This window comes from Tasmannia lanceolata, unplaced genomic scaffold, assembly GCF_043159265.1.
Source record: "Tasmannia lanceolata isolate RefF3 unplaced genomic scaffold, GAP_Taslan_0.1 ptg000020l, whole genome shotgun sequence".
Lineage (NCBI taxonomy): Eukaryota > Viridiplantae > Streptophyta > Magnoliopsida > Canellales > Winteraceae > Tasmannia > Tasmannia lanceolata.
The window spans coordinates 1460738-1483565 of NW_027518697.1; the positions used below are offsets into that span (position 1 = coordinate 1460738).

Sequence of the window (22828 nt, forward strand, 5' to 3'; positions counted from 1 at the left end):
TCCAACGGTAGTGGTACGTATTTATTTTTATTTTTTTTAATAATAATAATGGTCTGTTCGAGCTTACACCATCTTGCCTTTATAAGAGAGAGAGAGAGAGAGAGAGAGAGAGAGAGAGAGATTTTCAAAGGATTTAATTTTGCTTTAGTGATGGAGAGATTTTAGGGATTTCTGAGGGTAATATAATGAAGGGTATAATGGGTAAAAGAAAAAATAAAAAGCTATTTTAGGCTTAAAATTGTATCACCGGTAATTATGAAAATTTTGAGGGGATTCTGGTAGATATGTTTAATCTAGGGGGTTTTTAGTAGTTTTCCCAAAATATAACTATGGGAGAAGGTATAAATGCCCATTAAGAGAGAAACATGTTTATCTAGGAATTAATGGAAAAATTCAAAACAGTATTTACCAAAATGTTAATTTTTATTTACCCGGAACCCGGACCTCAAGCCACATTCCGTCCTGGCTTGGCACATGTATGTGTTAATATGAACTTGGATTAATGTAAAACTGGATCATCCAACAAATTCCAATGTCCCCTGTGATGCCCAAGGCTTTCCTCCACTCCACCTCTTATGAAGAGTGCAACTTTCTTGAAAGTTCTAATATGGGACTAAACATTCTAGCATTGGAGTGAAAACCCACTCAACACACCTCTAGTTCTTGGGTTCAAGTCACACTAAACAACAGAGGACAAGAACTTTGAAAACAAGAGTGAGATTTCAATTTTGAATCTTCCCCCTAAATTTTAAGTTTAAAAGCCAACCTGGACTTTAAAATTTCTAACAATAACTGATTTTACCACCCTAGATATAGTACCTTCACCCATGGCCAATGCAAGGAAAGCCACTTCCTGGTTGCCTTTATCAACTACTTGATATTATTTTACACGACGAGAATATTGGAAATATTCAAATACTTATTAAGGAGAAGGTGTAAATGAGTAATTTGACTGCTTAACGTGCCTTCAAAAAGAATCAACGAACATTTTAACAAGGGAGTAGGTTTATCCGGTCACATGTGGTGTGGCCCACCAGATGTGCGTCTTTTGAGTTAGGGACTTCTCTGGTGCACATACAAAAACTCTACTAGGGTTTTAGGGTTTATCTATCCGTTCCAAATTTCTTCGATTTGTGTTCAATGGAGACCATCTGTCCTTTGGATATCGAGTTTTCTGATGAAATTGCTGCACTTCTTGTTCCCCCATCTACTCAAGCTGTTCAGGCATGAATATTTCATCTCAACCCAAATCCTCTCTTTTCGTTTTCCCTTCAATTCAATGTTCTATGGCAATTTTTTTTATTCTTCTGCTGAGTAGTTCCTTTGTTTTCTCTCTTTTTTGAATTTCAATGAGTGTTGATGAATGTTTTATGGTGTAGTATCCACACGTCTTGAACACAAAAAAGAGTTGAGCAATTTGTTTTCAATGCAAGAGGAGTTAGGACAAAATTTAGGTATGAGTTTGGGTTTAATATGGGTATTCATAATTGATGATGATTTCTCTGAGGCAGGTTTTTTGCTGTGATTGTGTGATGGCTCCAATGATGGTTTAGTATTGATAAAACCATAGTTTTAAAAATCCCCTGCGTGATTGTGGACTCCCCAGAATCGACTCCCTTTTACCCTGGCCGCATTCTGCGTTTTGCCCTACAGAGTCAATAAAGACTCCTTTGACCCTCTCTAATTATGACCATGTTAACTGAGTACTCAGTTTCGTCAACCGAGTACTCAACTGCGTTGTGCCGAGTCGACTAGGATTTTCTTTGACAGCAGAACGTGGCCGCATCCTCATTTTTAAACACTGTATAAGACTTAGGCTCTGGCAAGTGGGTGCTAATGTGAAGATGAGATACATGTCTAGAACAAGTAGATCAAGGAAAGATACAAGAATAGAAGCAATGGGCACCATTAGATTTCTTGATGGCTTAGATCAAAGCATCAAGTAGAGCTACTTTTTTTCTGGTACCAATTTTAGCTCAAGTAACTAGCACAATGAAGTGAATAAACTATGATAACATTGAACAATGGACAGGCAATAGCCCTCTACATACGCCTTTAAAAGAACAAAGAAAAACTATAAATTACATGCATTGCTAGAGCACAAGAAACTATGCCAATAATGTAAAAAAAAAGGCAGAATAACCTTGGAGCCTACATGAAGTGATAAAATACATCTAATAAATTTTTGTGTATATTATGGACGAGGAAGCCCTATGTTTTTTGTGGTTATTTGACTTTTGTTGAACCTTTACGCTTTTGTTGAAGAAAAAGCACATCACATCCGGTGGAAGGAAGAGATATGATCGGAAGGAAAAATGTAATAAGAAACTTCTCCTGGAACATTAGAGGCTTAGGGAATAGAGAGAAAATGCGAAGGATAGTAGAACAACATCAGATTGACTATTATGGCACGAAATTTTCTTCTAGGCGCTGAGGTGCGTACTGTACTACGGTTCGGAATCTGCCTCTTTAGCAAACAAGCAAGGGAGAACCTCTAGATAACCATATCCCTATATTCTAAAATATGGATCTTTCTGAACGGTACTGGAAGTATCCATAAAACACCAGAGTATACATACTTGTACTTGGTATACCATTTCTAATAAACTTCACTTCATACAATTCAAATTTTTATCTAGTGGTACGTAATATAACATGTTTAATAAACTTCAGTTGATACAATTCAACTTTCTTTAATTTTTTACAATTTTAAGTAATATGTTTAATAAAAAAAACCTTGAATCGAATGTGTTATTATTAATTTTCTAAAAACATGCAGCAAAGTTATGGATTCAGATTTAGCGAATGATTTTGTCATGACAAGGGAAACTGTTTGTTAATATCCATTTTTTTTATTATGCGTCACATGAATTTGTTTCTATGCTGATGATGATTTTAACCTTTTCTTTTAATTTTATTCAGGACTATTGTGATAAGCTTATAGCAACAAGGCAATGCCACGGTTTGAAAATAAAACAGAGTGGGAATGATGGAAAAGGTAATTTAGCTGTTTATGTTTTAATTTATTACATTTCTCTCACATTTTGCTTGTTAATAATGTTTTCTCATAATTATTACTGTCACATGTGTACATGATGTGTATTTTCTTTGTAGGGATATATATATTTTGTCGTTTTATTATTTTGAAAGTTAATAGTCCATATGGACCCGTTCACCTTAAAAAAATGAAGATTTAGCTGCATGAAATTTTTCTGGACTATTGCAATTTTGCGTTAGTTTGGAGATTGAATACATCTGGTTTGACTTATTTTCTCTTTTATTTCTGTTTTCTTTTGTCTCCTTGAGATCTAGATTTAGTTGGTTCAGATCTGCGTAGATCTGCACCAATGTTAATATACTTTCACAACGCTGCACTTGTAGGTTCGCTTTTTCTTTTCTTTTTTTCCTTTTTTTTGAATGGTAAGGTTCACTTTATCTTTTAATCTACCTTTCCTCACTGCCTTCAATTTAAACTGAGGTCTTGTCTTCCAAGTTGTGTGAGTTGCTATGTATACGCAAAGATACAGTCAATAATGATGCACTTTAAGGTTCTCTTATATGTTATCCTACTCTTCCATGCTGTTAAAAAAAAATTACTTTTCCGTGATATCTTCAGTTTAAGTGGTGACCTGCAGGTGCATATGCAAACCTAGAATTCACAGAAGGGGAACTAATCTTGAAGGACCAAATGCTTGTTGGTGCCCAACATAGTTCCAATAAGGTCCTTTTAGTGATTGCTTTATCGTTAATGTATTTTATTGTTTTTGTGACAACTGACTAATAATACCTTGTATCTACTTTTTTCTCTTATTTATGCTGCCCATCTCTATTTTTTTGCAGGTTGACTCTCTTGTTTGTAGCTATTGTTTTCGATATATTGGCTCAATAGAACTTCAAATTGGGAGGAAACTTTATTTGCAAGCTCTAGGATTATCTGCAGACAAGGAACATGACCATGAGACTTTCTCGGATACTTCCAAAGTGTCTTGCCCACATGAATTATTGGATAAACGAGAAAATACTCTCATGACAAACCATGATAAACAAGGAGTATGTGCTTCTAGTGATTCGGAGCACAATAATCTTGTCCCCGATGAGGTTATACAGTCACTAATAAATGGTAGCTTGGGTTTGCCTTACTCAAAGAAGTTTACTTTGCCTTCGGTCATTTCATGTCCTGGTGGGTGCAAAGAAGAACATTATTGCAGGTTAGGAAAGTTTATTTCTTTGCAATAACTCTTGTGCATACTTTTCATTATTAGTCCACATTATAATCATATAAAGACAACTTTTAGTTGAAGAAAGTCGAGCATGCTAATTTTAACTTCTAACAATTGTAAGAGACAACGACAAGTGAAGGTTTCATAAAATTTTCAATGTATTCATCACAAAATTTTGTATGTGCATGCTAATAGTTAGGTGCGACGACGGGGTTATGGTTCTTTTTATTTTATATCAAAATTGTTATTCTAATTATGCTCTAGTTTTCCAGGCTCTTATTCTTAGGATTCTATGTAAGAATAAATTGAGCCATCCAGATTTTCTTTGAGGTCCTATGCGTCTCGTTCCTTCGAGGGTTTCAATGTTTTAAATTTATTTTAATCCTAATCATTTTTGGCGATGTGGAGTGGGGATAGTTCTCAAGCATGAGAAGGGATGGTGGTGCTGAATTTTGCTCACTTTCTAGTCTATGATCCCCAGATACTAAATTGATACGAACATGGACACAGGAACTTGACGCGAATTAGCATTTTCCAAATTTTAGTACAGTTGGGGCTCTAATAATTAATATTGTTGATGGCCACATTTTATATAATGTATTATAGAGTATTAATTATCAGATAGGTAAAGTCCATCAGCACTACCCCTACCCGTATTCCTTTGTGCAGCTCTTTGTCCTTGCCTTGCCCATGTTTCTGGTGCACCAGGGTTTATACCTGTTTGCCTGGCAAGAAGAAAACCTAGCGACCTCCTACTACTAGTGCCAAGAGGGAGTCTAGTGGTGCTGCCTTGCTAGCATCTGCCACAGTGCCATTGGTGCCACTGCCACTGTTGCTCCAGTGTCCATGGCTGTTCTGACCACTACAACATATTCCACTGAAGAGATTGAAGAATATTTACTAGGGATTTGCTAGGGACCATCGCAAAAGGGATTTTGTGGGGAGGCTGTTGCATGAGAGAGCAACCATCTCAGATAAATTAAATGAATAAGACAGCATCTGAGGTTATGTGGCTGCTCTCTCATGCAACAGCTGCTCCTGAAATGCCTTCTGTGATGGTCCTTAGCAAATCCCTATTTACTATGTACTTACATATAATATGTACTTACGAACAATATGTACTTTAAACAACATTATTGTTCACTGTATGTACTTCGATCACCATTTCCTAGGAAGGTGCTCTCTTATATTTTATATCTCTGGATTTTTGTATTAAGTATTAGAAATAAGAGGGTATACATTATCAGAAACTTGGAAGATAGAACTCATAATACTAAATTAGATTTATCTTGGAAGATAGAACTAGTAGTAAATTTAAAATAGAATCTATAACTGTATAAGACACATGTTCAAAACTATAATTGCAATCATGTCACATTAACAAAAAAAAGCATTATAGTTATGAAAAAAATGATATTCTTTTAAGTGATATTGAATTGCCAACCTTTTGTAGCAAATTATGTGCGGATGCTGATTGGGAATTATTTCATTCTTTACTATGTACTGGAGAGAGCTCAGGATCCTCACGCAGGAGGGCGCTGGTAAAATTTACAGAACATGCGAATGGTAAGATGCTAACCCTGTTGCATAAATGTTGTGGTTCATTACTATTAATTTTCCTTCATTTTTGAAGCAACATTGTTTATGAATTATTATACATTTTCTGTTTTGTTTGTAATTTTCCTTATTTAATTCTATTTCCAGGAACAAATGATATTTTCCTCCTTGCTGCCAAGGTACTTGACTGCGAGATCAAATGAAAATTCACAAATAGAAAGAACGAGTACAAAAGAAGATCCACATCTTTGCTTCAGATTGAGTAACTCTTATATTATTAGCTCTATATTAACTTATTTTTCAAAGTAAAACTAAAGCATTTACCCTTTTTCTGAATATATTTGGAAGTAGTCTCATGAGGGATGGGTCCAAAATAAAGATATCAGGGTTTTGAACAATTATGACTTAGTTAATGGTTTTTCTCTGCATTAACTGCGAGGTCAAAAAAAAAAATGTTTGATGCAATAAATAATTAAGCTCTGCCTCCATAAAATGATGTAAACAATAAGAAGATAAAAAAAAGACCAGACTAGCATGTCATAACTGGAGACTATCTGATATTTGTATAAATAATTTGAAGCTGAACAATGCATTGATCTTCGATAATCAATTTGCAAGGCTTCCATTTTTGCAGGCAATTTCTTTTACCATTTTAAAGTACAAAAAGTTGAAATCAACTCACTTTGAAGCCCAGAAGCAGCACAATAGACTAAAAGGAATGGATGATTCCAATTTTTCTTTGCTTTTGGAGGCATGGAAACCAATATCAATGGGATTCAAGAAAAGGCGAGGTTTATTCGCTTTAAATCTTTCTTCTCAACTTATAGCCATTATAGCTTATCAGTTTATGTGATCTTACACCACATAATGTGCATAACTAGAATATCTTTGTGCTTGTGCTTATGCTTATGCAAGCAACATGGCACATTGTTGAGCCATGAGCCTTAATGAATTAAAATGATTTTTATTGATGCATTCTTCTGCTCAAATACGTTCAACTTTTTATTGAGATAATTATTAATATTAGTAAAAATTTAAAGATCACAACAAGGAAATTAATTCTCCGTATTAAGGATTTAAGGCCCATGCTTCTACCTTTTTGGAATCATTTCCCCGTGTGCTCATAATGTGCTACCTTTATTGTTCCCCTATGGTCTTTGATTATGCCCATGATACTTGTTGGTCCTAGATTGCTTATGCTCAAGCCGTCAAAGTTCAATTTTGCAATCTTGATTGGCGGTGCCCTCTACCTAGGTATGACCCTTCGTTGCCTCACATTTCTTTGCAAATAATTGGACGACATCCCGTGCAAGTCCAGTGCACACCCCCTCAAAAGGTTCCAACACTAGTGAGCTCATTACTCTACTGAAAATGATTATCCACATTGAAGTTACATTAATTTTTTCCCCTCTGAAGCTATTTTGTTGATTCCAAATTGTCCACTATGTTACTGGTATCTGTGAAGCGTCTCGTTGACCATAATGAGCTTGTCCAGGTAAAGTCCTTAACGTCACCAATGTACAACCGAGCAGCGATTATATGAATTCCAAATGTGCAAAAATGAGGGTTGTTTATGTGTTTTAACCCTCCCATGTGTTAAAAATAGACATCAAATGCTCCTCAAATATCTACAAAATGGTACCTAAGAAGGGGAAAAACTAGGAAAAAAATACCACGAAATAAAAAATTTGAAAAAAAAACGAGATTATGAGGACATTTTGTGTGAAAAAAATCGGAATGAACAGAATGGACTTGAATTCCAAAATTCCGCTCGAAAAGTTTCGTTTTGCATTCTGTTCCGTTTTCCATTCCAGAACAGAACATTATGAGAATTCCATTCGGAATAGAATGGAATTGATTACTAAAGTTGTTCATGAACATATGTTCCTATGTTTGAGCATCACTGTGTCTTATTTTTATATTTGTCTTTGCTTCTGTAATATTGCATTATACATTAATGAGATAGGTGCTTCCCCTATATTTTATTATGGTGCTTCCCCTATATTTTATTATTCACTACTTTTCAGGTGATACGAGCATATGCATGTAGTAGTCTACTAGCTTCAAAAGTGTCAATTATTACAAATCATACTCTTTCGTATGACATGTCCTTGCTTTCTCTAATTTTTTTTCGTAGTTGCCTTTATAACTTTCCTATGGCCCCGAGCATAGAAATGAACTATTGTTTATCATGATAATTAGGAAATAATATGTGTTTGATCTGCCTATAGGTGGTGGGACTGCATTGCTTTGCCAGATGATGTTGATTGTCATGATGAAGAAACATTTAGGATGCAAATAAGGGAACTGGCATTCACAGTAAGCCATCTCTGTGAGACTTGTTGTTTTTCATGTACAATCAAAGTTTGTTTTTTCAGTGATGCACCTTTTAATGGCCTTAGACTTACAAAGTTACAATAGACCTTCAAACTGATAATTGAAGTTTTTTCTCTTATAAAACTACCAATTACTCCAAAAGCTTGAGCTGTTGGAGTTGGTGTTATTTAATCATTTATACTTCAACACTCCCCCTCACTTGTGGCCCCTCTTTTTTTTTCTTTTTTTTTGAGTTGGCCTTACACGTGGACTTTTAATATCAAGGAGTTGTGAGTTTTGAACCCAGAACATGGTATCAGAGCTACATGTCAAGTTTTCACAGTCACCATTTCTATCATGCGTACATATAGTTAAAATTTGGAAAATGAGAAATTATGAATGAGTCCAGAGAAACCAAAAAAAAAAAATTATGCGTGGATATATTTGCCTTGCTCTCTTTTACATCTCTGTATATCAATCTGATATTTTGAACAAAATGTGGTTTGCTATGTTACTTATCATGTGCAACAAAGCTAGTTTCTAATGAGTATTTTCTATTCTCACCATATGAATGGTAAGATTGATTTTGGGATGTTAACATTTAGTGTTATAGTTATCCTGTATAGAGTTTGGCTTCTTTCTTCTTTTTTTTGACTTTTTGTCCTAAGGAATCAGTGGAATTTCTCAGTCACTGCAGCTTCTCAAGGAGGCAATTTTCGACAATGAATGTGCACCCTGTATCCTTCTCGTGTATACAAATCATCTGCTGAGTTGATTTGGTTATAACTTCTGTGAAAATGGTAATATTTTCTATCATTACTCATTAGTCTCCTTGACTCCACCAAAGTATTTTCGCTTGAAATCTATGGGCATATCATTGGCATGTTTGAGCTCAATAACCTGTAAGTCATGAACATTTCTGCTAGACATTTGGTTTGATTCTTCTATTCCTGCAGTACCTCCTTCTAATAAGAATTGTGCCTTAAAGGGCATATGTAGTATTTTTTCACGGAAAATATTTTATGATCTTAATTGGGTAAAACAAAGTTGTGGTATTTCATGTAAGACAATTTTATATTCTGAAGAAGTAACTTGAATTTGCCATGTGTAGTGATTTGGTTGTAGCATCACCGGTGGAGGATTTTTTTATATATATCGATGATCTTCCATTTCCTGAAAAGGTTAGAACAATTATTTTTCTTCCCTCTTTTAGTTTTAGTCAACTGTTATTTATACTTGTAATGATATTTTATTTATACTTGTAGTTTATGCCATTCTTGAGTCTTATGGGGAATTTAAATGCATTCTATCCTCCAGGAAGAAGCTGAGAAACTTACACGTCCCTTTCTTGATGCTCTTGGTGATGATTATTCAGTTTGTTGTCAAGGTTTGTCTTAGAATTTAAATAAATGCCTACCCAGTGTTCTCTTGATTATTTTTCTGAAAAATATACATGAGAAGTTTACTGTTATGGTGCGTTTAACTATGAAATTGGCCATCTTTGATGGCATGCCTCCTCGCGATTCCATGTGTACACCTTGTCGTTGATACTACGGTTGGTTCTTTGTGGATACTGATGCAGATTTTGTACATGTATGAAGTGCAAGTATTTTTCAATGTCTCCATTCTTCTAGATTTTAAGGTGTCGTACTGAGCAAAATAAATTTAATTATTAGGAGGGAAGTGATATATTCGCCCCTTTCTTTCACTTGTGACAGCCCCCTCTAGTGCATCTATGACAACTCTTTTACACTAGAGGGGGCTGGCCCGAGTAAAAAAAGGGACGAATATATCATTTCCCTTATTAATAATATGCTATTTATAGTTGATGTTGCCACCACTTGTTTTGGTCCATTCTGCCCATCTCTTTTATTTATAAATTTTCATGGTTATTATTTCTCCATTCATTACTAATAGATTTTATTTATCGGTTACTAAAACTCAGTTGTAAATGGAAAAACTGTAAATGAAAGAGATGGTGGAAAGTACTAAAGCTCCCTCTTTCTTTGGAAATAGGGTGATAAAGGTCGAATTAGCTCATTTTCCAATATTACTGTTCTCATGAAAATTCTTTGAACAGATGAAATCTTCTTTAACATCTTCCAAAAATGTATGATAGAAGGCCTTTGGAAAGCCATCTGGGCCCATTGCTCTGTCTTTCTCCGTGGAAAATACTGCATTTTTTAAAACTTCAAAACTTCTTTACAACCATTTCTTCTTACCAGATGAAATAAACTTAAATAGTAAGCCCCCACTCTTGATCATAGTTTCAAAACTCCCCCGCGTCATCGTGGACTCCCTCGAGTCAACTCCTTTCTACCTTGGCCACGTTCTTGTCCGAGCCCGCATTTTGCCCTACAAAGTCAATCAAAACTCTGACTCCCGAATTATGACCGCGTCAACCGAGTACTCGACGGCGTTGTAAAATCTCGATTAAGATTTGCCTTGGCCGTGTTTTGACCCGCATCCGCATTTTAAAACACTGCTCTTGACCTCCAGTATTTTTCTTTCGTATACAAGTTTTGAAAACAATGGGTTATTGCTTGCTCAGTTTCTTCTTTTGCTTCTAGTCCATTGTGTTGTATAGAGTTGATACCATTGATTCTTCTTTTGGCATTGACCATTGTATGAAGGAAAACGGTGTTTTTATCACCGTCTTTTAAGGCACAAGATTTCTTCCTCCAACTTATCTCCTCTCTCTTTACTATGTCTTCACACTATACTAAGTTACCCCTTTCAGTCAAGAGATTACTATCATGGTCATCCTCTTCCTCCAACTTATCAATCACTTCTAAACACCTTAAGGTTTCCTCCATCCTCTCTTTTTGGAAGGACGCGGATGATTTTTTTTTGGAATGTTGAAGATGCAAATGATTTTCTCCAATATGTTATTTCATTTTAACATACTTGAGTTTGCTACAAAACTGGAAGTCTATCCTTCCAACTACTTGAGCTTTCCCTCACCACAGCCTCACATTTTAGATGAAGTCTTGTAATTCTAGCCAGTGCAAGTCCATTCTGAAAGGATAAGAAGTTCCCAACTACCTTTTCATTTCCAATAATAGAGGATGATGATCAGAAGTTGTTCTCGGTAATGATTTTTGCACCATATTTGTAATAATATCCTCCCAGCCCTGCATCAATTTTAGGAAGAGAACACTCTGAAAACCAACCGAGGTATAAAAGAAGCCCAATGTTGTCTGCATATGATATTTCCATTAACTTGTTTCAACCATGGAAGAAGGGCAGACTAGGACCACACCCCACAACCCAAAAAGAGAGGGTATAGAGGCTGAAAACGTCTACTTCACACCAAACCCTTTTAAAATATAATGTGTTACATTTTTCCAGTAACGAATTATGAAATGGGACGTTAACTCTTGACTAGCAATGAGCATCGGCGCATCGCAGTTGATTTCCTGGTAACAATTGTGAATCTATTGGCTTTAGTAGATTGACATTGACATTAGAAATACATCTCTTAATTGTTTTTTATTTATTTTATAATTTTTTTTTAAATTTGACCATTAAAGTGAGGTTTCCCTCTTCTGTATTTAGGCTCAGCATTCTTCCCTTTACAGAGTTGTATGAATCATTCGTGTCAACCAAATGCCAAAGCATTCAAAAGGGATGAGGTAATATATGAATTTGATGTTCCTATTGCAAAAAGCTGTTATCCTTTTTTTAATTTCATGGGAGGTTTATTGCATTCGTAAAATTGTATGTCTATAAATTTAGGAATCATCCATGTCTGCTACCTTGGCACCTGCTGTTTTAAGCTGGTGGATAATCATGTTTGACACTAATGTACTCATTTATTCCTAATGTTCAAGGTGACTATTTGGATATTTGCTACAACTATAGACAATTATGTTATTATGCATGACAATTGGATGTCTAAAACTTTTAACTGTCTTAGTGCTCCTTAATTGTCTAACCTGATTGATTTCAATTGCAGGATAGAGATGGCCAGTCCACAATAATTGCACTCCGACCCATTTTCAAGGGAGAAGAGGTATTCACCCTCTTCATGTGCCATCTCTGATCTGATCCAAGCTTTAGATTGCACAAAATAAGCAATTTTCCCAGGATTTCCCTTCTCCTATCTGAATAATCCTTGTTTTACAACTAGTTTAACTAATTGAGGCATACCAACATCAAGATCAAAAGTTCTGATTATCAAACATACGCAGATAACCATTTCTTACATCGATGAGGACCAACCTTATGAAGAGAGACAAGCCCTACTCGCAGATTATGGTTTCAGATGCAGGTGTCCCAAATGCCTGGAAGAAGAGCCCTAGTAATGATTACTCTTTACATACTTTCACCTCTCCTCAAGATTTGAGAGCCCCATGCCAGCCCAAGAAGAACCTGAACTCATTTAATATTGAAAAGGAAAAGAGATAACTATCTCTGTAAAGGACACATACTACACATACTGACTGCTCTCAGTAATCAACTATTTGATGTGTTATTTAGAATAGAATCAGCCAAAGAGTAGTAGTAAACTCTAAAACGGAAATATTTGGTAGAAGCGGTTGATTCAAAGAAATATTTAATGGAAACTGCTGGAGTGTTATTTAATGGGGTTTGGCGAAATCTTGGGAGTTCTATTTAACATATGGGTTCAAATCTATGTAATGGTGTATCTTTAATATCCTGTTACATGAAGAGAAGTTTGATGGCGATTACCATCAAGTAATTTTTCGTTTGCAATTTGTAATTCCATTCTCATGGATTAAACAGTGATGTTTCGTTTTTTGACTAGGTACTTTGATCAGCCATCTCATTTCCTCTGCTGGGAATATATGTAGCTAGTCAATCGGCCATTGAATCCTAGGTAAATTATTATAAATTATGATTAATTCCAGTGTTGTATTCTTAGTTAATCACCTATTTTGTTGAATCATAAAACTGTCAAAACATGCTAATGAGGTTTTCTGCCACAGCTTTAAAGTTGTATTTATCAAGAAACCAATGATATTGGCACTCGGCTTTATTTAATTATCTTAGATTTACTGTTTGAGCAGGGTGGGGCCACATTTTTTATGGGATCCAAAGCATTCATTTGATGGGCCCTTTCATGCATAGTGTGTCCACCAAAAATCAGCTCCATTGGATCACCTTAGGGTGCCTATTTGTGGAGCCAAAAAAGCACAGATTTGTGGACAAACAGTATCTATTCATTTTTTGCCCCACAAATGGAATGGACACCCTATATGCCGATCCAATGGAGCTGATTTTTGGTAGGCCCCCCATCCATGATGGGGCCTTCCAAATGAATGGTTTGGATCATCCCCCCCCCCTATCCAGCACTCGAGCGCAGGAACCCTTTTCTCTTACTGTTAATAGCTCTGTGAGGACTGTAAAAGACTAACAAGAGGGGTGCCAGTATTAAAATAAGGGTGTGCGAAAATCCTCTACCTTCTCTAAATCTCTCGTCCTCGACTAATTGCTGAATGAAACTTTACACCGTCATTAGTAGTTTAGTACTACAGCACCCAATTTTTATAAAAACTTTAACTAGAGGTGGGTTTTACGTGGAATTTTGAAATGCTGCCAGTACAAGGCTTTGTTGTAATTCTTGGATCAAAAGAATCAGCTTGCTCAAAGCTGTTTAAGCATTGACACCTCCATTCAGATGAAAGAAAATCCAGTGAAATATTTGCAGACCATGTTTGGCAACCATGAATTATTTTTTTCCATGGAATATTAGCTTAACTCACGGAGAGGACGGGAGAGGGAGAGACCGGAGAGGGATTGAGAGGGTAAAAGAAAAAAGGGTCAAAGATGAAAGGGAAATAAAAGACTCACCCAAAAAAATGGCTTGAGTTTAAAGAAGGATGGTGATATAGGGAGACACAAATGCTTGAGAAATATGACCACTGTTGCCTAGAGAATACAAAACGATCTCATTAAAAACTTTAAAAAGTCCTGATTAACACAGCAAAATAAGTTTATCTTTATGGTTAGGATTTACAGACAATGAACAGCATCAAGCTCTTGCAATAATGTCTTGAATATGATAACAGGTAAATGGGTCGCTGGACGCCCGAGAAACATATTTCCCATGCTTAAAAAATATAAGTCATCCAATAAATGGTTTTGATATATAAAGAAAGTTCTTAAAGCATCCCATGAAAGACAGTGGGGAGTATCTGGTGGGCCCTCTATCTGCACAAACCAGATAACAAGCTTGAGAACTGGGTTTTTAACAGCAATTTCTTAATTACCTTGAAAAACTAACTGCCCTGTTCATGCAAGTGTTAGAAACAAATAGTCCAAGTATATATGTACACCATTAAACACTCTTTTCCATGCTAAAGATTAGAACCGCCATGTTATGGTATTAGCAAAAATAACAAGGATTAGAATTATTCTGAACATATCCAGTGTATAGCGCCCAGGATACTTACAAATTAACTCTTATCTGAGCCCCCAAAGTACTGCTCCAAGCTTGTGGAGCTGAAGACATTAGAAGCTGTTCGCTCAGGTCTGCTCGGCGAAATGTGAAGTTGATATTTGATAAATCTCTGAAACCACAAAAATACTTGTTTTAGTTGGTCAAACAAGCACCCCCCCACGTGGCGGTGGAACAGACACGTGGGAATATAAAATTGCGAAAAAAAAATTGTTTTCCACATGGTCATAAACTAAAAAAGTCAGAATTTTACTCAAACATGATGAGACCTCGAATCCACTTTCTGAGCATTTCAATTATTATGTCAAGTTTTTCAAGTACACCCACAAGTTTTCTTCGAATTATAAAGTGAGTTACCGGTTTAAAGCAACCTGGTGGGGATCGAGTCAACTCAGCTTCGATCGTTTTTCAAGTACTATATTGGATTTTTAATCGCGGGTAAGCGTTATCTAGCAAAGTATTCTTGCCTGTAAGAACACAGGTAACCATGATAAAAGCAATATGGGCCCCTCACTTTACTCTCAAATTGGACTTTGATGGGAGTTCTCAAGATACGAGTTCATTAGTATTACATATAACAGGAAAGAGCTCATTAGTATTATGGACTCTAACAGAGCCAAAGTTTGGAGACTTGTTATTCGCTCGGCATTTTCAACTTTTCTTTCTTTTTCCTTTTTCTTTTGTGTTTTTTTTTTTTTGAAAGACGACTGAAACGGATTAGTTTGTTAGCTAAAAACCCATCTAAGCCAATAGCTCAAATGCATCAAAATGATACTAAATTTTAGAGTTTCCACCATAGGAGCAAACATATACACTGCAGTTGACAACTCTTGATTGTCATGAACCACTTGGTTAAATGATGGGCAAAATTTTGAAAGATTTCAGAGAACATCTTAAATAGATTTAGCTGGAAATATTATGAACATAGTAGATAATAATTCAACAGTAGGAATGTGGCTCAAAGGAACATACAGCCAACTGGGAAATAATCTCAGGATTTGTATCAATATGCCAATCTGGTTCCAGTTGCCGAACAAAAGATGAGCGTCCAATTTCTGTACTGCAAAAGAGAACCTGCACATATATTTCAATCAAATTTGATGAGATGACAATTGCAAACACAACTATAAATCAAAATGAATGAATTACTAAAAAACAAGGCATCCTCAGGAAAAAAAAAGCTCATTTTTATCCATTTCATAATAAAAAAAACTCATTTCGCCCCCTAAGAAACTCATTTTTACATTAGTGAAATCATTTTATTCCAAAAACACGAGGATCACTATTATTACCTTAGAATCGTCAGAATTTAGATTAAATTAACGAAAACTACTGGCGACTTTTCAACTGGTAAGGCCATAACAGCATACAAAATACAACAAAAACTTCAAGAGAGCTAGTTCTTCACTATCACCGCATGAACCACTGCCAACAACTCAATGGAGAATAATACGGTACAATTGTGCCACTAAGATATTCAAGATTAAAATCTTTTTAGATAGGCTGTAACAGAAAATTAATTATCCCATGCCCATAAGCAAAAATAAAAGATGGAAATATTTATACTACATAGAGAATTTCCAAAATGCACAACAGATTCTTAGAGCTACTTTTAGGTCCTGTTCTTTTAAGATTATGACAACCAATTGTCAGCACCAAACCAATTCTTGGGCTCAAAATTATGTTTAATTTTGAGCCCAAGAATTGGTTTGGTGCTCAAAATCGGTTGTTATAATCTTAAAAGAAAGGGCCTTAATGGACAGCAGAAAATCGGTTCCATAATTCCCCTTATAGACCATTTATTTAAATTTGCAAATGCTAGTTCATTTTGAATAAATTCCAAATTTGTCTTCAAGTATATAATTCTTTCTCTTTTTTTTTGAAAATGCTCAAGTATATAATTCATCAGACCTTATCTTTAACCAATCCGCCAGAAGTGAAAACGCCAGCATCATCCAGCGCCATAAGAACCTTTTCCTGCACCAATATTCTCTCCCGTAAATTACACGCTCAAATCATTTTTAAAAAATGTTAGAAACAATTTACAGAGCATTAGTTTATTTTGGTAAGTTTATTATGAAAACATCACATATGACTTATAAACTGAATTGCTACTATCTGAAAAAAAGTTCGTACGCACCCCACTTTCATCGTCAAGAATTCTTTCCATCAGATACAGATCACAAAATTTTGCAATCTCCAACAATACTTCCAACACAGAGGACCTCACAGTTGCATGTTTCTGAACAGTGCAAACAATAGTTACACTCTTTTCTTATTTTTTTAATCCAAAAATAAAAGTTACACACGCCTCAACAACCTGGAGCTCATCTGGACTACTCTCCTCAAGGATTACACCAACCAACCGGCATGTGATCTACAAATAACAAAACTCTACCAAATCATGAACCCCGAAATATGCATTTTGAAGTGGCAAAAGAGCAAATTGAGATATCAATATAAAATAAAAATCAAATAAATCAAATAGCTAAGATGTGTTTTACGACATAAATATAACTTTTGACAAATAATTTTTTTTATTTGAATATTTAACTTTGACAAATAACAGAGCTCCAAATTACATTAAATCAACTGAATTCCATCTACTCGAAAAGATTCAAGGACATAACAATACCTTCCGTCCATCACTCAATTTTTGTCTTACTATTTGCCCTAGAGTTAGCTGCAAAATGGAAACAATGTGAAATCTTCATTTCAAATCAAGCATGAAAAAGAACTAAAGACCATAAGCTACCGTTACTAGCTGGAAAAACTCATCATTTACATTTTGTGCTTTGGAATCTTCTGAACTTGAGCAAACTCCGGAAGAGAGCATAACCATGTTAGATTGAGTAGTGACACTAGAAGCACTTGGTGTAGGACCCTGTCGTTTTCTCTGTCTTCTCTGATGCCCAGTGGGCATTCTCAATAATCTCCAGATAAAGACAACTGTGATTGCAAGACCTACTAGGGCCCCAATAGAACGAGAATTCTAATGCCAATAGCAAAGAAATTAGAAAATTTTGATTTGGCACAAAGTTACTCAGAAAATGATAGAGCTTTATACGGAAGATAATTTCAAAACAGAAAAAGACTAAATATTAATAAAAAAAACCATCTGATGCTGCGATTAATCATTAACAGGAAGAATCATGTTCAGACTTCAGAGTTCAAAATCTGGTTTGGATTTCCATTGATATTAAAGCTTTCTAGAGTTTAATAAGAACAAATGTGGTAAGTTTGTTAATCAAGAACTAACATTAGATGGACAAATCATAAAAAACTGTAAAGCCTTAACATACTGCTATATTAAATTTATGGATTCCTCTGAGTCACTAACAGAACATAAGTTTTCTTTCATTCAGGGCAAAGAAGCATGCTATAACCCAACTAAGAAATAGAAATTGATAAATATTTTGCATCTGTTATAGTATAAAAGATTAAATAACACCATCTCAATGAGCTTAAGCTTTTGGAGTAACTGGTTGTTTCACATGGTATCTGGGCCAAGGTTCCGGGTTCAAAACTCCTTGATGTTAAAAATCCACATGTAATGGACAACCCAAAAGAGGGGCCACATGTGCCACGTCTAGGCCAACCTTAAAAAAACAGGCCACATGTGAGGGGGGAGAGGGGTTGTGCTAAAGTATAAAAGATTAAATAACGCCATCTCCAACGGTTTAAGCTTTCGGAGTAATTGGCTGTTTCACAGCATCAAAGAACAGAATCAGAAGCTACACTTTCATCAAGAATTAAGAGCATCCATTAGCCCAACTACTTTTCAACAATAGCAACGCACCCATTTCGACGAATATTTACATGACATTTTTGCATCAAAGACATCCACACTCGATGCAACGATATTGTGAATCTCCATCTATACTCCTGTCTACATGGTGGTTTAAAGTTTAAACTAAGCCATGACAATCCCATGAATGCACGTGAATTATATTGCCCGATGATAAGGCAAGCCTTCTCAAGTCAAGCATAATGGCATCCCGAGACAGAACAATGAAAACATTAGAAGCTATTGCAAAGTCCATACCATCTCTAGAAAGCACTTTCACGTTATAGGATTTAACAGCTAACCAGATTCATTTGCATCAACTCAGTAAGTTCAGAAGCAGTTGTGGCAAAGCCATTTTTACTCTTATCAAAAGGATGGAAAACATAAACGGAAGCAAGTCCACCATAAGCCTCAAGAAAGGCCGTCAAATCATTTTATTTGAATAAGCCCTTCACGTCAGGCAGTAAAACAGATTTTGTGCTTTCTTAAAGTTGGCTAGACAGACTTGAAAGACTCAGCTTAATATGCTCAAGACAAGTCAAATCACGGAGCTTCTTGTCTGAAGGAAGAGAATCCCCCTAAACCTGGCTTACAGGATTCAAATGATCATCCTCATTCCAAAGTGTCACATGTAGATTTGGCCAAGCAGCTTCACCCCATCCCATAACTCCAGGACAATAGTTTTAGTTGTACCTGTGATACCAGAAGACTTAAAAGAAAAAATTCTAGGACCCTCCTTGTTAGAGGAAAGAACTCCAAACCCAGTCAGCCCCAAATTTTTCTTGCAGTTCAAAATTGGTAACAACCAGATCCTAGGTGAACCTAATCATCCATATCTAGGCCTAACATAGGAGGATCAACCCAACAAGACTTCACCGCATCCTACAAAATTGAAAAAGAAAAAACAACAATCCGTCCGAGCCCTTCATGATCAAGCAAATGATACGTATGCAATCCACATAGGTGCTTGAAAGAAAATGGCATCATTGACCCCAAACACCCCCATAGAATATAGAAGAAAATAATCCACTATATTTATTGGCAAACTTCCCATATAATAAATGCAAGGAATTACTTGATTGAAATCAAGATAAACATTAAGGGGCCGTTTGGATACGCGGATTTTAGAATCCAAGTTTTTAGTTTGAAAACAGTGTAAACGAGGGCTCATGATCAAGCTATTGTGTGCTGTCCTGACAACGTTTCTTGGATTTTAAGTGAGAAATTCAGGTTTTAAAAATCTCTCCTGCATCTTGAGATTTCTAAAACCTGGAAATATGGGAGAATCTGCTACTCTCTTGCTGATGGAAAGAAGGGCGATAAGTCAAAAAAAGTCAAAAACGACGGCTGGTCCACTTCTTCTCTTGTCTCTTACCTAATATTTTGAAGAAACCCCGGATTCTAAAATCCGTGTAGACAAACGGCCCCTAAATGTTCAAAAAAAAAAAAAAAGAAGCAATCTTCCTGTGGCAAAGGGTATTGTTCATTGAATGAAGATACAACTAACCAGCTTCACTTTCCCCTTCACATATTACTCAAGGCACATGGTCATGCTGTCCCATAGGAATCATATTACTTGTAGCAAGCCACAAAAAAGCTATCATTCATAGCTTGGCAAATGCGAGATCAGTCCTAAAAAAAATTGATAAAAATAACCTACTAGGCTACCTTACTGATCAGCCTTGAGGACAAGGTTGAAATTAAGGATGGGGAATGTTACAATTGTTTTCCTTATTTATGTTATTTCGATACTGCAGTAGGTTTCCCTAATTTTTTCTTTTTATTTTGCTGATTTATGTTTCCTATTTTTCTCTCCCCAATTTCTATAAGATGTAGATGACATATGGCTATTCGGCATGTAATCTTCACATTTAGTACTGTTAGCAAATTGGAGGCCGAGTTTTCTCGAAGTAATTCACTGTTTTTCTAAAATTCTATTTTCTCTATTCTTCTTCTTAATTTTATGTTTCGATAGAACTGATACAGATTAAAACAACCAGAAAATTCAAGCCTGCACATTGCTGATCGATCAACACGCAAGAAAAGATTCAAAATACTAAATAACAATCAAAGATAGTATAGAAAACACTGTAAAATAAGTCAAAACAAGCACCTATTTCGTAGAATATTGTGAGATCCCTAAAATAGAAAGGGGAAAACATGAGTTTAGATAAAATTAAAGGGGAAGAAATGAGGAGAACCTGGTGATCGAAGAGATTGGACATCTTGAGGGTGAGATAAGCACCAAATCTCTTGAGCAGCTGAAGGAACTCTTCCTTTGAAGAGTCGGCCATTGAGGAAAACAAAAAGGGTTTCAGAGAGATGGTAGAACCCTAGAATCAGGCATGTTCTTTATAAAGGAAAATTCGCTTCAGAATCCCCCTGGCCCCTACACATGGATAGCTTCCGGTCCCGTCAACGAAAGAGAAAAAGATGTGCGACGGACTCACTGTTGGTGTTGGATTTTGAGTCCAAAACAGCAGAAATATTTTTGGGGAAATGATATCACCACTACCGTATTTTGATGATCTCCCGCACCAAAGTGATCCAAACCGTCCATTAGATGGGCCACAGCCTTAGATAAGATGTGCCCCAAAAATCATTTCCATAGGTTGATCCTAACCCTCCGATCTATAGATGGACTGATGATTTTTGGGGCACAATCTATCCAGGCTGTGGCCCATCTAATGGACGGTTTGGATCATCCTGTGGTGTGGGCCATACCCTACTTTTTAATAAAGTGAGGAGTGTGATCATAAAAATACGGTATCAAAATGGTGGTAAGACAGATTTTATCATATCGGCCCAAAAGGTGGGACCCACCTCATTTGATTAATCTAGGTTTCCCCTCATATGAGACGTTTTTGGGATTTTCACATGATCTAGACGGTTTATCGAATAGACCATTCATCTACCGAGTCTTGTTGGTCCTACCTTTTGATTAATCTAGGTTGGCCCCTAATAGTACGTGTGCGAACACTATTCAATTGAAATACTCAAAATTAAAGAGAGCTTCAGAATGTTAGGTATCCAATGGCTACAAAGATAAAGGGGGATTTGCTAGGCAGTTTCGCGGAAAGGCACCTCACGGCTCACTTTTGCAAGAGACAGCAGCCATACAGGCTCATTTTTTAGCAGATTTTGTCTTATTCATTTAACCCATCTGAGGTGGCTGTTGTCTCCTGCAAAAGTAAACCGTGAAATTGCCTAGAAAATCCCACATACAAGGTATTTAATAGTAGAAATTTGCATGCCCAAGATGTTTATTAGCTACAAATACATTTAGGGCGCGTTTGGATGCCGAGAAGATTTTGATTTGGATTTCTCACATCTGCAGCTGTTTTTTCCTTGGATTTCCAAATCAGCGACTGACAGTGAAAAAAATTAAATTTCCAAATATGTTGTGGAAATAAATAATTGGAAATCCACGGATCAGCACAGTTTCCTTCACCCTCTTTGCTTTTGAACCTCTCCCCTCCAGTAGTAAGTACCCGCTTCCCCCTCAGTCTCCCTCAACATATTTTGTATTCAAAACTCAATTCCAAATCCAACCTTAGTTCTCTGATATGTATGTCAGTATATGTTATGGTGTATAGGAGGAGTTGCAAGGTAGTTATTATAGATATTTCCATTTTAGGTTTGTGGGTGTGTGGTTTAGAGTCATGGGTGTTAGTTTTTATTATGTGTCATGTTAGTGGTAAGTGGGTTAGGGATGTGGCAACAACTTTTATTCTTGTATTTAAGTAGAGTATTTTAATGAAATTAGTGGGAAGAGAATTTTATACCAAAGGAAACTTTGTAGGAGAGTCATGGTTCCTCTCGATTTAAACCACTAGGAGGTCCGGTTGCCTCGAATCAACCTCTCTCACATCTTGTTTCTATTTTTCCTTTTGTTTATTTGCATTACGGCCGATTAGGCACGTAACAAGTAGTATCAGAGCCATCAATCTAGCACGATGGCTGTGTCTTCTGAGTTTTGGAAATCCATAAGTGAAGATTTGTAGGAGATTAAAGCACTGGCTTTGAAAATGATGGAAGAACACCGGCAGTTTGCGGAAGGCTTGAAAAAAATCAGAATGGAGATCAAGGAAATGCGCAAAGAAGATAAACAGTTGAAATTTGAGGAAGTTGATGTTCGTGTAGAGAAGAAAACTAGGAGAATTGACGCCAAAAACGATGAACAACATATTTCTTTTCGATTTTGATCACACCGGATTATGAAAGTGGAGTTCTAAAATTGCAACCGTTATTTTTGAAGATGGAAGCCCAATTTTAATTATGTTGCTCAACAAAATCAATTCCATTCTGATTTGAGACCCCAGTGGATTAAAGTGTTTTGTTAAATAAATTGACCTTGAGGGCGAGGTCGTTTGTAAAGGGAAAGAAATGATATGTATATGTTATGGTGTATAAGAGGAGTTGCAAGGTAGTTATTGTAGATATTTGCATTTTTCGTTTTTGGGTGTATGGTTTAGAGTTCCGGTTGCCTCGAATCAACCTCTCTCTCATTTTTTTTCTATTTTT

The 22828-nt window shown here is 36.1% G+C and overlaps 2 protein-coding genes across 5 annotated transcripts; one reads left to right on the forward strand and one right to left on the reverse strand.

Moving 5' to 3' along the window:
* Nucleotides 1–1014: 1014 nt before the first annotated feature.
* On the forward strand, nucleotides 1015–13100 carry ATXR2 (histone-lysine N-methyltransferase ATXR2). 4 transcript variants are annotated; one of them, XR_013237515.1, is made up of 16 exons: nucleotides 1015–1224; nucleotides 2923–2998; nucleotides 3636–3721; nucleotides 3841–4208; nucleotides 5674–5786; nucleotides 5925–5956; nucleotides 6412–6563; nucleotides 8009–8096; nucleotides 8782–8830; nucleotides 8941–8995; nucleotides 9205–9274; nucleotides 9411–9480; nucleotides 11652–11728; nucleotides 11832–11926; nucleotides 12052–12108; nucleotides 12865–13100. XR_013237515.1 is itself a non-coding variant. In XM_077364395.1 (15 exons), exons 1-15 carry the CDS (start codon nucleotides 1141–1143, stop codon nucleotides 12871–12873), a joined length of 1386 nt encoding a protein of 461 aa, XP_077220510.1. In that variant the 5' UTR covers nucleotides 1015–1140; the 3' UTR covers nucleotides 12874–13100. The 4 variants fall into 4 exon arrangements, 2 of the variants coding, with proteins under 2 accessions (XP_077220510.1, XP_077220509.1); XR_013237514.1 differs by lacking the exon at nucleotides 12865–13100 and adding an exon at nucleotides 12287–12367; XM_077364395.1 differs by lacking the exon at nucleotides 11832–11926.
* An 884-nt stretch (nucleotides 13101–13984) lies between these two features.
* Nucleotides 13985–20782, reverse strand: LOC143854676 (peroxisome biogenesis protein 22-like). Its single transcript, XM_077364756.1, has 9 exons — nucleotides 20506–20782; nucleotides 17303–17509; nucleotides 17153–17200; nucleotides 16838–16894; nucleotides 16658–16759; nucleotides 16429–16494; nucleotides 15490–15591; nucleotides 14513–14629; nucleotides 13985–14270 (listed from the first exon to the last, which is right to left on the reverse strand). Exons 1-8 carry the CDS (start codon nucleotides 20596–20598, stop codon nucleotides 14516–14518), a joined length of 789 nt encoding a protein of 262 aa, XP_077220871.1. The 5' UTR covers nucleotides 20599–20782; the 3' UTR covers nucleotides 13985–14270; nucleotides 14513–14515.
* Nucleotides 20783–22828: the final 2046 nt, after the last annotated feature.

Excerpts from the sequence above, each read along its gene's own strand:
- ATXR2 (XM_077364394.1), top strand. The coding sequence starts at position 1,141 with ATGGAGACCATCTGTCCTTTGGATATCGAGTTTTCTGATGAAATTGCT. Across the intron at positions 2,999-3,635 it reads GAGTGGGAATGATGGAAAAG|GTGCATATGCAAACCTAGAA; the intron begins GTAATTTAGCTG and ends GGTGACCTGCAG. Across the intron at positions 11,729-12,051 it reads AAGCATTCAAAAGGGATGAG|GATAGAGATGGCCAGTCCAC; the intron begins GTAATATATGAA and ends TTTCAATTGCAG.
- LOC143854676 (XM_077364756.1), bottom strand. The coding sequence starts at position 20,598 with ATGGCCGACTCTTCAAAGGAAGAGTTCCTTCAGCTGCTCAAGAGATTT. Across the intron at positions 17,510-20,505 it reads CCAATCTCTTCGATCACCAG|AATTCTCGTTCTATTGGGGC; the intron begins GTTCTCCTCATT and ends TATTGGCATTAG. Across the intron at positions 17,201-17,302 it reads AAGATTCCAAAGCACAAAAT|CTAACTCTAGGGCAAATAGT; the intron begins GTAAATGATGAG and ends TCCATTTTGCAG.